The 16641-nt window shown below is 43.4% G+C and overlaps 1 protein-coding gene across 1 annotated transcript in view; it reads right to left on the reverse strand.

The window, feature by feature from the left end:
* Window positions 1-519: 519 nt before the first annotated feature.
* unc13bb (unc-13 homolog Bb (C. elegans)) overlaps window positions 520-16641 on the reverse strand; it is a gene marked incomplete at both ends in the record, with an annotated part of 123575 nt that continues 107453 nt past the window's right edge. Inside the window, 12 exons of the mRNA XM_083641141.1 lie at window positions 520-805; window positions 2064-2223; window positions 3001-3093; window positions 3314-3370; window positions 4135-4282; window positions 6015-6092; window positions 6294-6347; window positions 6617-6740; window positions 7402-7548; window positions 7703-7791; window positions 15778-15855; window positions 16498-16575. Coding sequence (XP_083497267.1) covers window positions 520-805; window positions 2064-2223; window positions 3001-3093; window positions 3314-3370; window positions 4135-4282; window positions 6015-6092; window positions 6294-6347; window positions 6617-6740; window positions 7402-7548; window positions 7703-7791; window positions 15778-15855; window positions 16498-16575 — 1392 coding nt within the window. The remainder of the gene's footprint in view (window positions 806-2063; window positions 2224-3000; window positions 3094-3313; window positions 3371-4134; window positions 4283-6014; window positions 6093-6293; window positions 6348-6616; window positions 6741-7401; window positions 7549-7702; window positions 7792-15777; window positions 15856-16497; window positions 16576-16641) is intronic.

Below are 16641 nucleotides of genomic sequence, written 5' to 3' on the forward strand. Positions count from 1 at the left end.
TTCACCTTTCATGCCAACTGTATAGATATAACTCACCCGTTTAAAGTCAAATAGACAATAAAAAACAAAGAGTACGTTTTGGGCGTGATGGGCAGGGCGCCCCGCCTGTCCAGTGATTGCGCGGGTCGCAGCTCATGGACAAATAGCAGCCGGCGCTGCGGCTCTGGGAAACCCCCTCTCGTCCAAAGACGATCACTTCTGGCTCCAGAAAAACAAGATGGTGACATCACACTCACTACGTCCATCTTTTTTTTTTTTTTTTACAGTCTATGGAATATACCCAGAGAGTGTGTGAGCATGGCTGAACAGTCGACAGCAGCTAAGACACATCGTGGGTCTAAGAAAGCGTCCGTAAAATCCCTCTCTTCGTGTTTCAGTAGGAGGCTGTCTGTCCATCCTCTCTGCTACATGTGACATCGGATGATGTGATGTTACTGTTGACATTGTGACATCGTTTACTCTACATCACTGACAATGTCACCGATGACGTCACCGCATGTCTCTCTCCTCCTTCCCTCCTCATCTCCCCTCCTCGGCCGAGCGCATCTCCGACTTCAGCCTGACGAACTCCTTGGCCACCTCGTCCCCGGAGCGCTGGGAGAGGATGCGCATGGCGGTGAGGCCCGTGTCGTCCATGTGCACGCGCTGGCCCAGCGGGCACCAGCAGGCGCAGGTGGCCTTCGCCATGATGTCCCTGAGCTGGACCACGGCCACGCCCACCACGCGGTCGGCGCGGCCGAAGCAGTAGTCCTTCACGCACGCCTGCAGCTCGTAGCAGTCCCAGCCGTCCTGGCTGCCCAGCACACTGTGGAGGGAGGAGGAGACGGTTTGTGCGTTCACTAGGGCTGCAAATAACCATTCTTTTCATCATCGATTCATCTGATTTCAGAGGAGCAGATTAAATGCACCTTTAATATAAAATCATTCACAACTGGAAAGCAGCACCAAAATTGGTACAAATACTCCTTAGGGATTGTTCTTTTGATAAAAACCTATTAGCCACGCAAAAATCAAGATTTTTCCAATATGACCACCATTTCCACCCAGGTAATCCAATTTTGGGGACAACTTTGTATAGAATTGTCCAATATGAATGATCAGCAGGTCTGTCACTGTACCACAGCCACTATGTGTGTGTGAACACTGTCTCCAACAGAAAGCTTTATGAAGGGACTGATGTGTGTCTTGACATCATGACATAACTGATCACATTGCTTGAGTGACATCAACGATGACATCACTCACTGATGACATCGCAATCGCTTGAGTGACATCACGGATGACACCACAATTGCTCACTTAGCAGAGCTGTTGAGAAGCAATATTGATCTATTTAGACATAATACATTTATTTATAAGGCAGAATGAGACATAAAAATGATTTCTGATGTATAATTCTGAATCTTCCATAGTTCATTTGACACCAGAATCATCAAAATCGCCCTTTACATGGAATAACTCTGGCTTCTCTGTGGTCATAAATGTATGGTTTGACAGCAAGATCATTCATATTGGACAATTCTCCACAAAGTTGCCCCAAAATAATATTTCCAGGATGGAAATGCCGGTCATCTTGGAAAAGAAATCTAGATTTTTGCATGGCTAATAGGTTTTATCAAAAGTAGGAACTAAAAATAGGTTTTGCTTTTTTTTAACTCTTAAAGGAACACACTGCCCATTTTCAACCAGCTTTCTATCAAAAACTGTAAACGGTTTTGAAGTCTGTCATTTAATTTGACAGTTATTGAGTGTTAAAGTGTGGACCAGTGACATCACTGGTCCACACTAACTCAAATCAACTCTCAATAACTGTCAAACTAGATGAATGATGAATAGTTTGACAGTTATTGAGAGTTGATTTGAGTTAATGAGTTATTCATTTGAGTTAGTGTGGACCAGTGATGTCACTGGTCCACACTTTAACACTCAATAACTGTCAAATTAAATGACAGACTTCAAAACAGTTTACAGTTTTCTGATATACTACTGATGTTCTAATGATACAAAGCTGGTTGAAAATGGGCGGAGTGTTCCTTTAAGTAAAAAGGTTTATAGCTGCTTACAAATGGAAAGTCTCGTTGAACTTGGGCGCCCAGCTGTTGTTCTTGGATTTGGTCTGGAATTTGCGTTTCTTGTCACTGAGGTGCGGTCCGATCATGGTGATCTCCACAAAGGGCCGGAACATTCCAGATGTCTGCCATTTTAGATCATTGGCTCCCACAACTACAATAACACATGCACAAACACACAGATACACACACAGATACACACACACACACACACACACACACACACACACACACGCACATGCACAAACACACAGATATAAACACACACACACAACCAAAGGAGGAGAAAAGTGTGGGCAGATTTTAAGATGAGAACCAGTGGTGGAAAAAGCCCTCAAATCCTTTAGTTAAGTAAAAGTAGCAATAGTACCATATTGGAAACATAGCTTATTAAAAGCAAAAGTTCTTAATTCAAAAGTTTCTTTACAATAAGTAAAAGCATTAAGCAAGTATTAGCAGTAAAGTATACTGAAGTATCAAAAGCAAACACTGAAGATATGGGGGGGGACACAACTCCAGCGCCCACAGCGTCCCAGGCGAGAATCAAACTCAGGACCTTCTAGCTGTGAGGCGACAGCGCTACCGACTGCGCCACCGTGCCCCCAGCCTTCCTCAGCATTGACAATGCTCAGGCTTGTGCCGAAACGTACGTCCATTGATTGATGTCACTGCTGCTACTGAAGGTATTAAAAACCAAAAGGATTTACTTTGAGTGCTGGCTTTTCTGTCTTCTTGAACTCATCCTTTAACCTGTAGTTTTTAATGTTGCGTGTATAACTGCTCCATATACTGTTGGGGTGTTTAAATAATAATATTTAAAATTAATAATGCAACATAATTTGGATGCAAAACCTTCTTCTGAAAAGTAACTAGTAACTCCAGCTGACAGATAAACGTATGATAAATGTACGTTATGAATCTTCAAACTCACCTTTGACGGTAACTTTGCGCTCTCCATTCCCAGGATGGGTGTGAAGGTCAACCTGGATGTTGACTTCACCTATGGGCTTGTCCACCCCCGAGCCTACAGTACATGTCAGATACACATCATGAGCTTTCATTGTCCCCACTACAAAACATGAATAATTCATATAATGTATAAGAAGAGGACAAGAGGCTCGGTCGTGTCAAACTAGGACGATCTTTGAGTGACACAACCAACATGCACAAAGGATGGTGAGGGGGGGGGGGGCAGGTTGGGACAGGGGGAGGGTTGCTGGCAGACCATCGGAATGGAAACCTACCCCTGCTGGGCTGTATCTTTTCATTGGGAGTTAACCTAATACCCTTTCCATTGTGCACTGGCATAGAGGCAGCACAAGAGACAAAGACAACACAACAACAACAACAGCAAGTCAACAAATTCCAGCATCAACGACACTTTGAAGTACAGACAAATACAGGCAGCACAAACAATATTGAGTGAAAACGCAACAGCTTCTCTGGTGCCCTCTTCTGGTGGACTATGAGAAAATATAAACCCTTCCTACTATCCACTCCAAAGACTGTATATTAGTGTGGTGTGGTGTGAACAGTGTTGGGCAAGTTACTTTCAAAATGTAATATACTACATATTACTAGTTACTTTCATTTGAAAGTAATAAGTTACTTTACAATATTACTGTCTGTGTAGAGTAACTTGTTACTTATTACATTACTCTCACCAAAACAATAGCAGCAGCAGAATGACATTGCCATCCCGGAACCATCCCAAGAAATTATTTCAACTGCCTTGAAGTCAGTGTAAACAATCCAAAATCCAAAATCCAAAATTTGTTATTTGTTTGTTATTATTTATTGTCATCTATAGTGGTCATTTGCATAAAAACACATGGGTTCATTAGGAAACTAGTGTGTCTTTATTTAAATAGGTGCTTTGATTAAAAACGAAACAAAAAAAAAAACTTAATTTGTAACTTGAGTTACTTGACAAAGTAACTGGTATAATATTACTGAAATCCTATAAGTAATCAGTTACATTACTGAGTTACTGCTAAAAGTAATATATTACATGTAATATGTTACTTTTGTAATGAGTTACCCCCAACACTGTGGTGTGAACTACCTTGTGCGTGTTGGGTGGTGACGAAGGTCTTGACGAGTGTGTCGGTGGACTGGGTGTAGAGGGAGAGAGCGTGTCGGAGTGACGACAGCTCAGGACTCTTCTCCAGGAAAGCCTTCTTCAGCCCGCTGCCTCCTGCATGGAAGTATTGCTGCAGAGGAGGAGGCAGATGATGGTCACACAGAACAGAAACACACTTTTCCTCTCTTTACCTCCGCCAAGTTATCTGACTTCCAAACACTATTAGACCAGGGTTTTTCAAAGTCTGAGACTATGGGCCTCCCCCCAGACAAAGCTTGGAAAAAGGTACCTGCCTCACTCAATTCCTGGATGCCTATGGGATCATGAAATATGCTATTTGATCCCATAGACACTAAACAATTGAGCCCAAGATAGCCTGATATTGCTGTTTGATATACTACAGACTATACTATGGTCCTCGTGCAGCTCGCGCGAGACCAGGGCTTTCCCCACACAGCTATTGGTCCACGATCGGCGAGCTGCGTCATCATCACCTGACAGGCGACCTGTCAATCATGCCCGAAAAAACATCTTTTTTATCGTCGATTTTATTCTTATATAAAAAGTTATATAAAGGTATAAAAAGAGTTATATAAAAATTCACCCCCATACAGTTGTCATGAAAGGTGAAATTAGCTATATAGACCAAAAGCCTGTTTTGAATCCGGCTGTAAAAATTTCTGCTGTAAAGACGGGCATTTTAACATGGGGCTGAATTGGGATCGACTGTAGAAATGCTGGCGGAGGTACAGTCATAAAGTAGTACAAAGTAGTAAAGTAGTAAAAAGTAAAGTAAAGTAGTAGAAGGTACAGTACAGTATGCTCTCTACTGCCTCTTTTGATGTGCAAGCAGCTGCTGCACTGGAACATTTGGAGCTCATTCAGGATGTAATGATGATTTTCTTTTTTATTACTTTTATTTATTCAGATAAGTTCATATACTTTGGACACTTTGAAATGTGTTTGGAACAGTTTCCTATATAAAAGAAGAAGCTAACTAATAAATTATCAACGTATGACACGTAAAGCAAACAATAAAACAGAGGAGGGGGGGCAGCATTAATAGAGTGTTTTCACTACTTGTCCAGATAACTGAATCAAACCTAAGTGGCTCCATTTCAAAACATCACACTTGCTTTTGTGTTGTTTTTACAGCAAACCTCTGGAAGCATAGTGCCTAAGCTTCTGGCATACTCTTCGCGCACGCGCTGGAGGCGGGGCTCCGGGGAGGGCGCACGCACTCTGCGCAGGCCAAAACAGAACATACTCAGTGCTCAGCTCGCTCCTCCAGGCAGTCTGAATGAAATTGAATGTAACGTTCCCAATTCTATGTATTAAATTCTAAAAAACGACCCTCAACATTTGGGAAGGCTAAGCCACACAACTAGTTCGTTATAATCGAACGTCATGCTTCAAAGGTGACTTTACGATGGTGAGGACTCAATCACAGCAGATATCCGCTGATAGCCTACCACGGAGATCTCACAGGCACAGGCAGCAAAACCCGACGCGCTGATAGAAAAATCTCCGTGGACGCGCCGCGCTGCGCTCAGGCCTCACCCCCCGACACGCCCCGTGCGATGACGTCATAATCGCCGCGCGCCCTATGCGCTTGGCTCGGCGAAGAGTATGCCAGAAGCTTAAGGCTAAGTGCCTTGCTCAACGGTAATGGCATGAAAGGCAGTGAGTTGCTGTAATCCACTTTAACCTGGCTGCCAAACAGTCCTAGCCAAGCCAGGGGTTTAAACCAGAGGTCACAAACCCGTTTCTGGAACCGGTTTCCGGATGCCAGAATAATGGATGAATATTGGATGAAGCAAATTGGAGCCGTCCAGCACAGATCTTGATGAAAGCAAACTGACCTTGATGGTGTCCAGTGCCACGTCCATGACAGCACACTGCTTGGGAGACAGGCTCTTAGCCTCTCCGGCCATGTGGTCCTACACTCCCATGAGTCAAATAGAAAACCAGCATGAGATGAGAATTAGACAAGTTTATTCAATACAATGACTCTGAATGACAAAACACTCATTATCTTAGTTCTTAATTGACAGATAAGAATAAACACAAACTGTGGATTTAGCATGGTGTAATAAAGTATTTCAAGGCGTTATTATGGTCAGTTGAAAAGATGACAATACCTTCAGTTTGGAGAGCTGACCCAGTTCTTTGGCAGCAGAGAGGATCTGTGCTCCCTGGATAAAGTGAAGTGTATGGATGAAGAGAGATTTACTGAGAAAGTAGATGTATTCTTTGTTCCACTGCCAAGATGAGCAGCTGGTTTTAGACGGGTTTAGACATTATTACTCTCTATAGCAATTTTGAACAGAGCTGCTTTTTTGCACGCCCAAAACACAAGACACCAAAATGACAGCTGTTCTCTCCTAGTCTGCGCGGAGGCCCTCCTCTCTCACCACAAGAGGAGCGACATCATCTGCATATGCTGAAAGGCGGTTGAGCTTACAAATGTGTCGCTGCCCTGCGGCAGGACGATGGTCTTCTCCAGGCTGCTCATCACTATCCTCCACAGCTCCTTGAGGACCCGCTTCAAAACGGTCTTCTCACATACTGTGGCAAACAGCGTCAGCCTACACACACACACACACACACACACACACACACACACACACACACACACACACACAGGTTCAACACAGCTGGAAATAACACAAACTAGACTGTGAAAAGTGTGTGTATGTGTTGGCCCACTGTGTGTAGACATTTATTCAGATTTCTGTTGGTATTTTACTTATAATGCTGACAAGAGACGGACGCACAGCTGACATCAAAACAAAAACTGACAGCATAGTATCAAAAGTTTAAGTTTAAGTTTGACCCATCCTCTACTAGGAACCTTCCTAGAACTAGGAGCAGTGGGCAGCCACAGTGCAGCGCCCGGGGACAAACTCCAGTTCTTTTGCCAGTACCTTGGTCAGGGGCACTGACAGGAGTATTAACCCTAACATACATGTCTTTGATGAGGGTGGGAGGAAACCGGAACACCGGGAGAAAACCCACACAAACACGGGGAGAACATGCAAACTCCACACAGAGAGGACCTGGGACGGACCGGGGTTCGAACCCGGGACCTTCTTGCTGTGAGACAACAGTGCTAACCACTGAGCCTAGATATCAAACTTAGTATTAGTATTGAAGTTCTGGCATCCTTTTTGGCACTAGATTAAAGTTAAAATATAACTGTATTATAACCTAACATTGTGAGGTTAAAACAGTGACGTATCCACTCACCTTCCATCCAGGAAGTCCATGAGTGGGCGGAGCATGTTGTCAGAGTCGGCCTCCACCTGGTTTGTGTTGTTGGCGTTGAGCGTTCCTTTGATCTGGTACAGCAGAGAGGCCATCTGCCTCATACACTCATTGATACGGCTCTGGAAACTGGAAAGAGAGAAAGTAAACACAGTAGAAACAGTGTGTGTGAAACAGTGTGTGTGTGTGTGTGTGTGTGTGAGAGTGAGTGAGTGAGTGTGAGAGAGAGAGAGAGTGTGTGTGTGTGTGTGTGTGTGTGTGTGTGTGGGGAGGGGGGGATTACCTGTTCCCAAAGGTACTGCTCAGCTCATCCAGCACATTGTTCAGCTTGACTTGCAGCTCGTTCAGTAAGTCGCTGGCCTCTGTGTCCATCTACAGAGAGGCAAGTAGATAGAGAGAGGGGAGAGAGAGAGAGGGAGAGAGAGGGGGGGGGGGAGGGGAAGGAGAGAGAGAGGGGGGGAGGGGAGGGAGAGAGAGAGGGGGGGAGAGAGAGAGAGGAGGGAGAGAGAGGGGGGAGGGAGAGAGAGAGAGAGAGAGAGGGGGAGAGAGAGGGGGGGAGAGAGAGGGGCAATTGTTTTGAATAACAGCTGCTAAGGCAAACAATAAGAAGTTGTCAGCTGAAAAATAATGATCCAACCGGATTACTGTATTAACAGCATTATTGTAAAGATATCAGTATTTGGCTGCTGCACGTTGATATACATTTTATCACTCTCCAACAGCTGAGGAAATGAGCTGTGGCCTATATCACAACAGTTACTCTTATGGGGTTTGTACCTACCAGACAGCAGAATTTAATTTGGGAAAATAGGGTGACGACTCTACAGGGTTTCAATTAGGGGGAGAAGGGACACTCCTGATATAGACTGATAAGACGTGTTAAGGTTAGGAGTGATAACATGGGTGAATTTCTACATCAAAATCTTTCCTAGTGTAGCTTAAAGCACAAGACTTGTTAAGGGGTTAACGCACATTTAATGAGACTAACCCACCTTTTTACAAGCAACCTCCATCTTTTGAAGGGAGAAGATAAAAAAGAAAGTTGAATATGGCATGTACTGTATGTCTCACAAGCACAGGGAGATGGGACGGTCCAGGAAGGTGGGAGACCCATGCATCCCTCCCCCAATATACCTAAACCAGGTAGAACCTCCAAATAAGCCTTGCCTGGAGGCAGGCGTGAGCGGTCCAGATGAAGCCCTGCTGTGGCTCATTAAGCCGGTGATCCGGGTCAGGTTCTGATTCATGGACTGCCAGGGTTTCGTGGTGCCAATAGTGACGTAAGACGAAACTATCAAAATCAAAACCAAATCGAAACTATCTTATATTTTAGATTCTTTAAAGCACTCTTTGCCTTGTTGGAAAGGCAAAGGCTTTAGATATAAGTTCATACATAGGACCAACTTCACGATTTATATTTGTCTAAGAAAGAGGTCAAAACTCCAGCAGCACTTGCCGCCTACATAGAAGAAGTTTATTGTTAGCCCAAGTTGCTCTACATCGTGTTGCTGGAGTTCTGTTGTCTTGAGACTTTTTCCCCTTATCCATGCACCTTGGAAGTAGGGGAAGTTGTGCCAGGAAACCCTACCCTGCTTCTTTTAGGCCATGTTCACATTACAGGCAAATCCGATTTGCTGCTAAAGTCATTATTCATCATTATCTTGATTGGTTTCCCAAATCTGATTTGGGAGAGTGTCCGCACTGCCACACATCTGATTTGGGCAAGTGTTCAAGTCGGATCTGTGTGTCCAGACCTCCATATGTGGTTTGGAACAAGTGACACAAATCAGACTTGGAGCGTCCAGACTCATAAAACCAATCTGGATAGAATCATTAAGAGGTCACTAAAGTTCACAAATCAGATTTGGCCTCCTAGTCTGAACATGGCTTTGTCTTAAGAAACACATTTGAAGCATTTAAGCATAAACCTTTAGATGAAAATGACTTTGACTGGCAGCATGTCCACCTAGACCCACTTTTTATCTCTCCAAATGCATTGTCAGCCTAAGAGTGCAGCAGGATGGGAAGGGGGATAACACATTAATTGTGTGGAATCTAATTTGCGTTAATATTCTATGGAAAACTACAGAAGATCGATGCCAATTAAGTAAAGTGCAGCTATCGTTCTGTATGCATGTGACCTACCTTCTCTACTGGCGTATCCATCTTTGTGTGGTGGGAAGGTTTTGATTTTGTTTGAGAGAGCGAGATGAGAAAAACGAGATGAGAAACTGTCAAAGCAGCCTGCTCTGTCGTGAAACACTGAAGGAACTTGAACGATCGAAAGACTAAGCGAGAGTCAAGACTACAGCTACCACCAACTACTACTCTCAAACATCAGATCTCGGGATAACACAGGGCAACTTGAATATGAGATTTGAAGAATACTAGAAATCCTGTACATTTTGCATACTGGAAAAAATATGCTATATTTGCAAAAACTGGTAGAGGCAACCCACCTTCTCCTCGTCGAGCTATTGCAAATGAGAGATAATTAAAAAGAAAATACGAATTAAAGAAAATCCAGATATGACATTTGTTTATATGTCAATGAGTGACAGGTTTTAGGAAAGGCCAGGGGGAAAATGACATAAAGTTCACTGAAGGAAGGGGAAAATTGAAGGTGGAAATTGACCACAGGTGAACCAGAAGATACTGAACATGGTAAATGACCACAGGTGAACCAGAAGATACTGAACATGGTAAATGACCACAGGTGAACCAGAAGATACTGAACATGGTAAATGCCACCACGAAAAAAACCACAAGGTCTTGATCCAGCGGGAGCGAGATGCCAAAAGGACAGAGAGTTAGTATGACTGCGTTATCGCAACTGAACGATGAGTTAGCTCAACAGGAGAATGAGCTGGACTGAATGGGACCATGAGCATGAGCGTCTGGGTTCAACTTAATATCACTTCAGATCGCCAACAAACCTCAACCTCAAAGTTCTCCCCTTCCTCCACTAGTTCATCCTCTGCCTCACTCTCCTCAAACTAGGGAAAGACACAGAACAGTAGTGAGACAGCTACAACAAGTCTCATATGACATTTCACATGACGGAACCCTTATGGAATTGTGTGGAGTAACAACTTACAAACTCAGGGTTCAAAGTTCATTTCTGCCTATGTTACAGTCAATGTATAGAAACAGTCAATCTGTACATTTCCCAGACCGCTAAATCTGTAGATTTCCCCGGAATTCAAGAAATGTGGGGAAAAAAGCAAGACCCCGCCCGCTAGCGTGAGTCTAGCCACGGTGAGTCGGTGCCGGCAAGTCGAGCCACCGTGAAAAGGTTTCCCGTTATGTTTAGGCAAGTAAAACAACTTGGTTGGGTTTAGGCAAGTAAAACAACTTTGTTGGGTTTAGGCAAGTAAAACAACTTTGTTGGGTTTAGGCAAGTAAAACAACTTGGTTGGGTTTAGGCAAGTAAAACAACTTTGTTGGGTTTAGGCAAGTAAAACAACTTGGTTGGGTTTAGGCAAGTAAAACAACTTTGTTGGGTTTAGGCAAGTAAAACAACTTGGTTGGGTTTAGGCATGTAAAACAACATGCTTAAAGGAACACTCTGCCCATTTTCAACCAGCTTTGTATCATTAGAACATCAGTAGTATATCAGAAAACTGTAAACTGTTTTGAAGTCTGTCATTTAATTGGACAGTTATTGAGTGTTAAAGTGTGGACCAGTGACATCACTGGTCCACACTAACTCAAATGAATAACTCATTAACTCAAATCAACTCTCAATAACTGTCAAACTAGATGAATGATGAATAGTTTGACAGTTATTGAGAGAGAGTTGATTTGAGTTAATGAGGTTAGGTTATGGTTTGGTTTAGGCTTAAAAAAACGGAACACCTCGGACACGGCATTGCCCACATGCGGGACACAAACCCAGCCATCCCGTGCGACAGGTAATCTAGATTTCCTGGGAAATCGACAGATTTACTAACCTTGTGAGGCACCTGGATTTGTGCGAGATCATGAGATCTCACGCGACAGATGTGAATACAAAATCATTTGGCAGATTTACAGATTTACTGTATCTCTACATTTACCGTGACATTATATTTCCTTTACTCGCATATCATCACATTTTCTGTAATTTTCAGTAGTAGTGAGATGAATATGCAGTCATGTATCTGACACATGTATGCATACAGGTACTGTATATGTACAGGTACTGTACAGTGAACACGCCCTCACCCACCTGCCATGCTAGCATTATATTGTCGCGCTGGAAAAAGAGAGGAGAAACATGGCCATGACAAGACTGCGATAGGCTTGACAGAAATGAGCTGTAAATGCATACTTCAAAGGTCTGAATGTGAAATAGGACAATATTAGCAATAGTTTCCTGTATAAAAACCATTCAAATAATAACAAATCAACAGCACAACTTTCACGAATAAAAATAACTTAATCGGAGAGGAACTTCATTAAGGAAGAAAATAAAGGGGTGTTTCATGTCTGGATGACTTGGGTTTGTAGCAGCAACTTACCATAGGAATTGCCACTGTAGGCTACACAAGCACTCGCTCACTTTTCTTTGCCTCTTCTCATGCTCTCTCGCTCTCTCTCTGCTCCCTCCGCGTTAACAACACCCACTCACTTCCAACACACAACTCTTCTCTCTCTCTATACAGAAACCTGCAGGCAAACTGCCTTTTAACTCCAGCACATCTTGCCCCCCGATACATTTCAAGACTCAACATTCAAGATAGTAGTCTGGCTTGCCAGACTGTACCAGCACAGGAGAGAGTCTGGCTCCTATTACTCTCACTCTGGTATAGTGGGGGAGGAAAAAGCGCTGTTATCTTTAAAACCATCCGCTGAAAGTACCAGGTCTCGTTGAAGAGGCGAATGGCAGTTGGGAAGAAGCTGTCCCTGTGACGAGAGGTTCTCTGCCAACGGGGGAGGGCCTTAAGGGGTTTATGACCTGGGTGCGAGGGGTCGGCCATGATTTTCCAAGACCGCTTTAGCATCCTGGCAGTGTGTAGGTGCTGAAGGGTTGGCAGGCCGCATCCAACCCTCTTTTCAGCTCGTCGGGTGATGATGCGCTGCAGGCTGGAGATGTCCTTGAGGGCAGCAGCAGCAGCATGCCAGACGGTGATGGAGGAGGTGAGGATGGAGTCGAGGGTGGAGGAGTAGAAAAGCACCGACGCTGCCTTTGGCACCTTGAACTTTTCCTCAAACTGCCTAGTCTACTTCTACTTCAGTTAGTGTTGTTCTACATTTCCCCACCTCTTCACACGTGCTGCATTCAGCCGTTGAGAGTTCTTCCGGTCGACGAAAGTGAGAGGCCTTACTCAAAATGCAGACTGTCCCACTTCTCCCTGCGTCATTGTTGAAGTTGGTGCAACATGGCAATTCTAGAGAGAACTCCACTGTAGAGCCCGAACGATATATCGGTCCACCGATATTATCGGCCGATAACCGATATATCGGTATCGGCCGATATGTTGGCCGATATGCCGATATTCTTTTATTTTGTATAGACAGCATGTCGTGTATATTTGATCTTTTTTCTTAACTCAAATTATATTTTATATTTGTTCCGTTTGTGTTTCTGTATTTCTAGTTATTTATCATTATTAAATTCCGAGTTCGGTTGACTGTTTCATTGCAGTGATGTCATTTCGGACAATAAAGTTGATTGATAAGCTGTAAAATATCCTGCCTACATTACATATCTCAAGTCCTGTCAAGTCATATCTTTGTCAAGTGTTTGATATTTGAGGGATCATTGCAAAAGGATTGTGTAATATAATGGTGTATTATATAAGAATATCGGCCAATATATCGATATCGGAATTGTTTTACTTCCTAATGTCGGTATCGGCATCGGCCTGCAAAATCCAGTATCGGTCGAGCTCTACTCCACTGTAGCTGCTGGAAATATCTCAACATGACGTTGTGTCGTCTGTGTTGGTCCAGTTATCCACGGGAATAAGAAGAATACACCAGCAAACAACAAAACTGACCCACAAATGCAAAGTGCAGTCCCGATGGCTTTTGGTAACAGTGTTCAAGTATTTTACGTGTGACTGCACATTTTCCTTTGTATTTTCCATTGTACCTCAGGATTTGGGAAGGCTCTAGTCTAATAGGACTAAGCTATACACTAGAGAGGGGCTGTCTATTTTAGGTGCTAGATCTACTGCCTAATTGGTCAGTCTTTAAAGCTCACTTTCAAGTCTCAGCAGCATAGCGGTTAGGGAGACTGTCCCGACTGGAAAATGTCAGGCTTGCAGCAGCCAGAGCCGTGTGTCCTGTCGATGCTAAATTAGCTAAAGTCAATATAAACGTCTCTAATTACCATGTAATTAGACAGTGACAACAAACTATACAGTAAATAATTTGTTGTACTTGTAATAGAGACCCAACTAATAGTGCCACAAAAGCAATACTGGGCACAGTGAGCAGTGTTCTTCTCTCAGTTAGCACCATTTTTCTCAAGGTGCAACTGAATTTGAACAACGCCGTAAGTTTTGACATCAAGTGAATTATAATTATATTAATAATTATAATAATATTATAAAATAATAAAATTATTATAATAATATAATAATAATTCATTATAAATAATAATAATTATTAATTATAGGCCAATTGAATTTGAATTGAATTGAAGTTACTGTTCAACCACACTGCACTTCAGGACAACTGAAGCTGGCATCTAAACTGCTGCCAATTTACTCCTTCACCCACCGCAGTCTGTGCCTCCTCATCCTCAGTTACGAGCTGCTGTCCAGAGGGAGAGTGAAAAGTGTTGTTTACCACTCTGACCAATACAGCAGTATACTGTCCACCATCAAACTGATTCAAGCTACTGAAAAGCTACATTTATTTAGACAAACATCTGCTCATTCAAGCGCTGATCGATCATGATGCAAACCTACCTCCTCCTCTCCTTCCTCCAACTCCTCTTCCACCAGCACTTCATTTTGCTTCAACAGTAATAAAGTGAACACATTGGTTGAGACTAGAACAGCTAACAAATCCTACAACCAAGCAGCCAGTCCTGTAGGCCGAATCACCGTGTCGTCACGCTAACAACAACAGTGACTTCCGGGTAGACAACTGGCGACAGATTTTAATTGCGGAGATTATTGGCAAACTTATTTATTGTTTATTTCAAAGATATATGCCGTAGTTAAACACGGTGGTCCGACCTATCTGACGTGTCTGCTGTTCTTATTTTATGTAGCCTACTGTGTGTTAGCGTCTTTGATAGACAAAATCTACCCAGCAGCTACAGGCTAGTCTGTGGCCCCAACAGGTCAATTAGGTGTCGTTATTAATGAGATCTGAAAGCATCAAACATGCATTTTAGACTTCACCATTTTCTCTTTATGTATATGACGCAGGGGTTTTCTACCCGGAAGATATTGATTTAAACAAAACATGATGTTTTGGTCTATAATATAACAATGCTACAGCTGCAACAGGGAAATAACAACTATAACTATATGCAAATGCCAAAGTAATATAATTGGGAGTCTAAGCGGAGGGAGGTCACAGCTGACAGAGAATCTATCGATTGTCCTGACTGCAGCTTCACTCAGGACACTGATATGGAGGACATCATTAAATTAAATGCTAAACACTGGAGTCTATTAGGCAGCACAGGGTCGAACCTGTGGCGATATTGATCTATGGCTCCACTTTCATTGACAGCATCACATCACACAGCGAGGTGGGGACACACACTTTGCTACACAACCCGTCCATCACACATTTCAGACTGTGTCCCAGTCCAGCGCACTAATGGACATGATCTACTGGAGATCTACTCTGAATGACCAAAACTACAGCAACTGTACATACCATTGTTTCTTCTGTTGCAATCTGAATCCAGAAAAACAAATCTCAGTTTGAATTTAATTTAAATATATATATAGTATAAACACGCAGATGTCAGAAGTTACACGGAAAACAGAAAAGTTGCATTATGCAACTTTTTTGAGGGTTTCCACCCACCCACATCGATCCTTATCCCGTCTGTCAAAGAGAAGCCGTTTCCCTTGAGTTCCTGCCCTCAGCTGTGTGTGTCTGCCTACCTGTTTGGCCCCCAGCTGTGTGTCTGCCTACCTGTTTGGCCCCCAGCTGTGTGCGTCTGCCTACCTGTTTGGCCCCCAGCTGTGTGTGTCTGCCTACCTGTTTGGCCCCCAGCTGTGTGTGTCTGCCTACCTGTTTGGCCCCCAGCTGTGTGTGTCTGCCTACCTGTTTGGCCCCTAGCTGTGTGTGTCTGCCTACCTGTTTGGCCCCTAGCTGTGTGTGTCTGCCTACCTGTTTGGCCCCTAGCTGTGTGTGTCTGCCTACCTGTTTGGCCCCTAGCTGTGTGTGTCTACCTACCTGTTTGGCCCCCATGGACTCAAACATCTTCTCCAGCTGGATCCTTAACTGCTGGACATTATTCATCAGCACGCAGGGCTGTGAGAGGGGAGAGGGAGAGACAGACAGACTGCAGTCAGGTCCAGTTTATTTATACACCTCTTTATCACAGGCAGGTCTCAAAGGGCTTGACCATATCATATACCATACTACATACATACTGGCACCTCGGGGGTTAATGGCGTATGAGCTGGCACCTCGGGGGTTAATGTGGTATGAGCTGGCACCTCGGGGGTTAATGTCGTATGAGCTGGCACCTCGGGGGTTAATGTCATAATATGAGCTGGCACCTCGGGGGTTAATGTGTGGGGGTCGTGGTACATGACATGACATAAAACGTCATGACACCGCCTGCCTGTTCTTCGCCTAGGCAATTTTATTATAGGATGTTTCCAAGTGTCACAATTAAATCATCCCCACAATTTGATTTTATAGTATGTTATTTAGGGTCTACAACAGAGAACAACTAAAAGGTTAAGCAATATATCTCACTTAAATTTAAGTGACTTATCACTACTTAATTTAAGGATTATCATGAAATTGAAAATGTAAAGAATAACAGGACTATTTGAGAATGATTTTGAGAATGTGTGTAGAGCAGGCTGTATTAGGAGAGAACTGTGTCCTGTAAATGGAGGGTAACAAAAAAGTATAATGTTCTGTAAGGCAGTGATAACTTACAATCTTCTCTTTGTCAATGTAAGAAGGAAAGCTCTTGGTCAGAATGGCACTGTACTGCAGCAGAACTTTGGCAATAGTCTGCAATGGTGAAGAGGGGGAAAAACAACATTAAAACAGAGTATAACAAGGATATAATTTAATTTC

Source organism: Poromitra crassiceps (genome assembly GCF_964638095.1).
Source record: "Poromitra crassiceps genome assembly, chromosome: 8".
NCBI classification, from domain to species: domain Eukaryota; kingdom Metazoa; phylum Chordata; class Actinopteri; order Beryciformes; family Melamphaidae; genus Poromitra; species Poromitra crassiceps.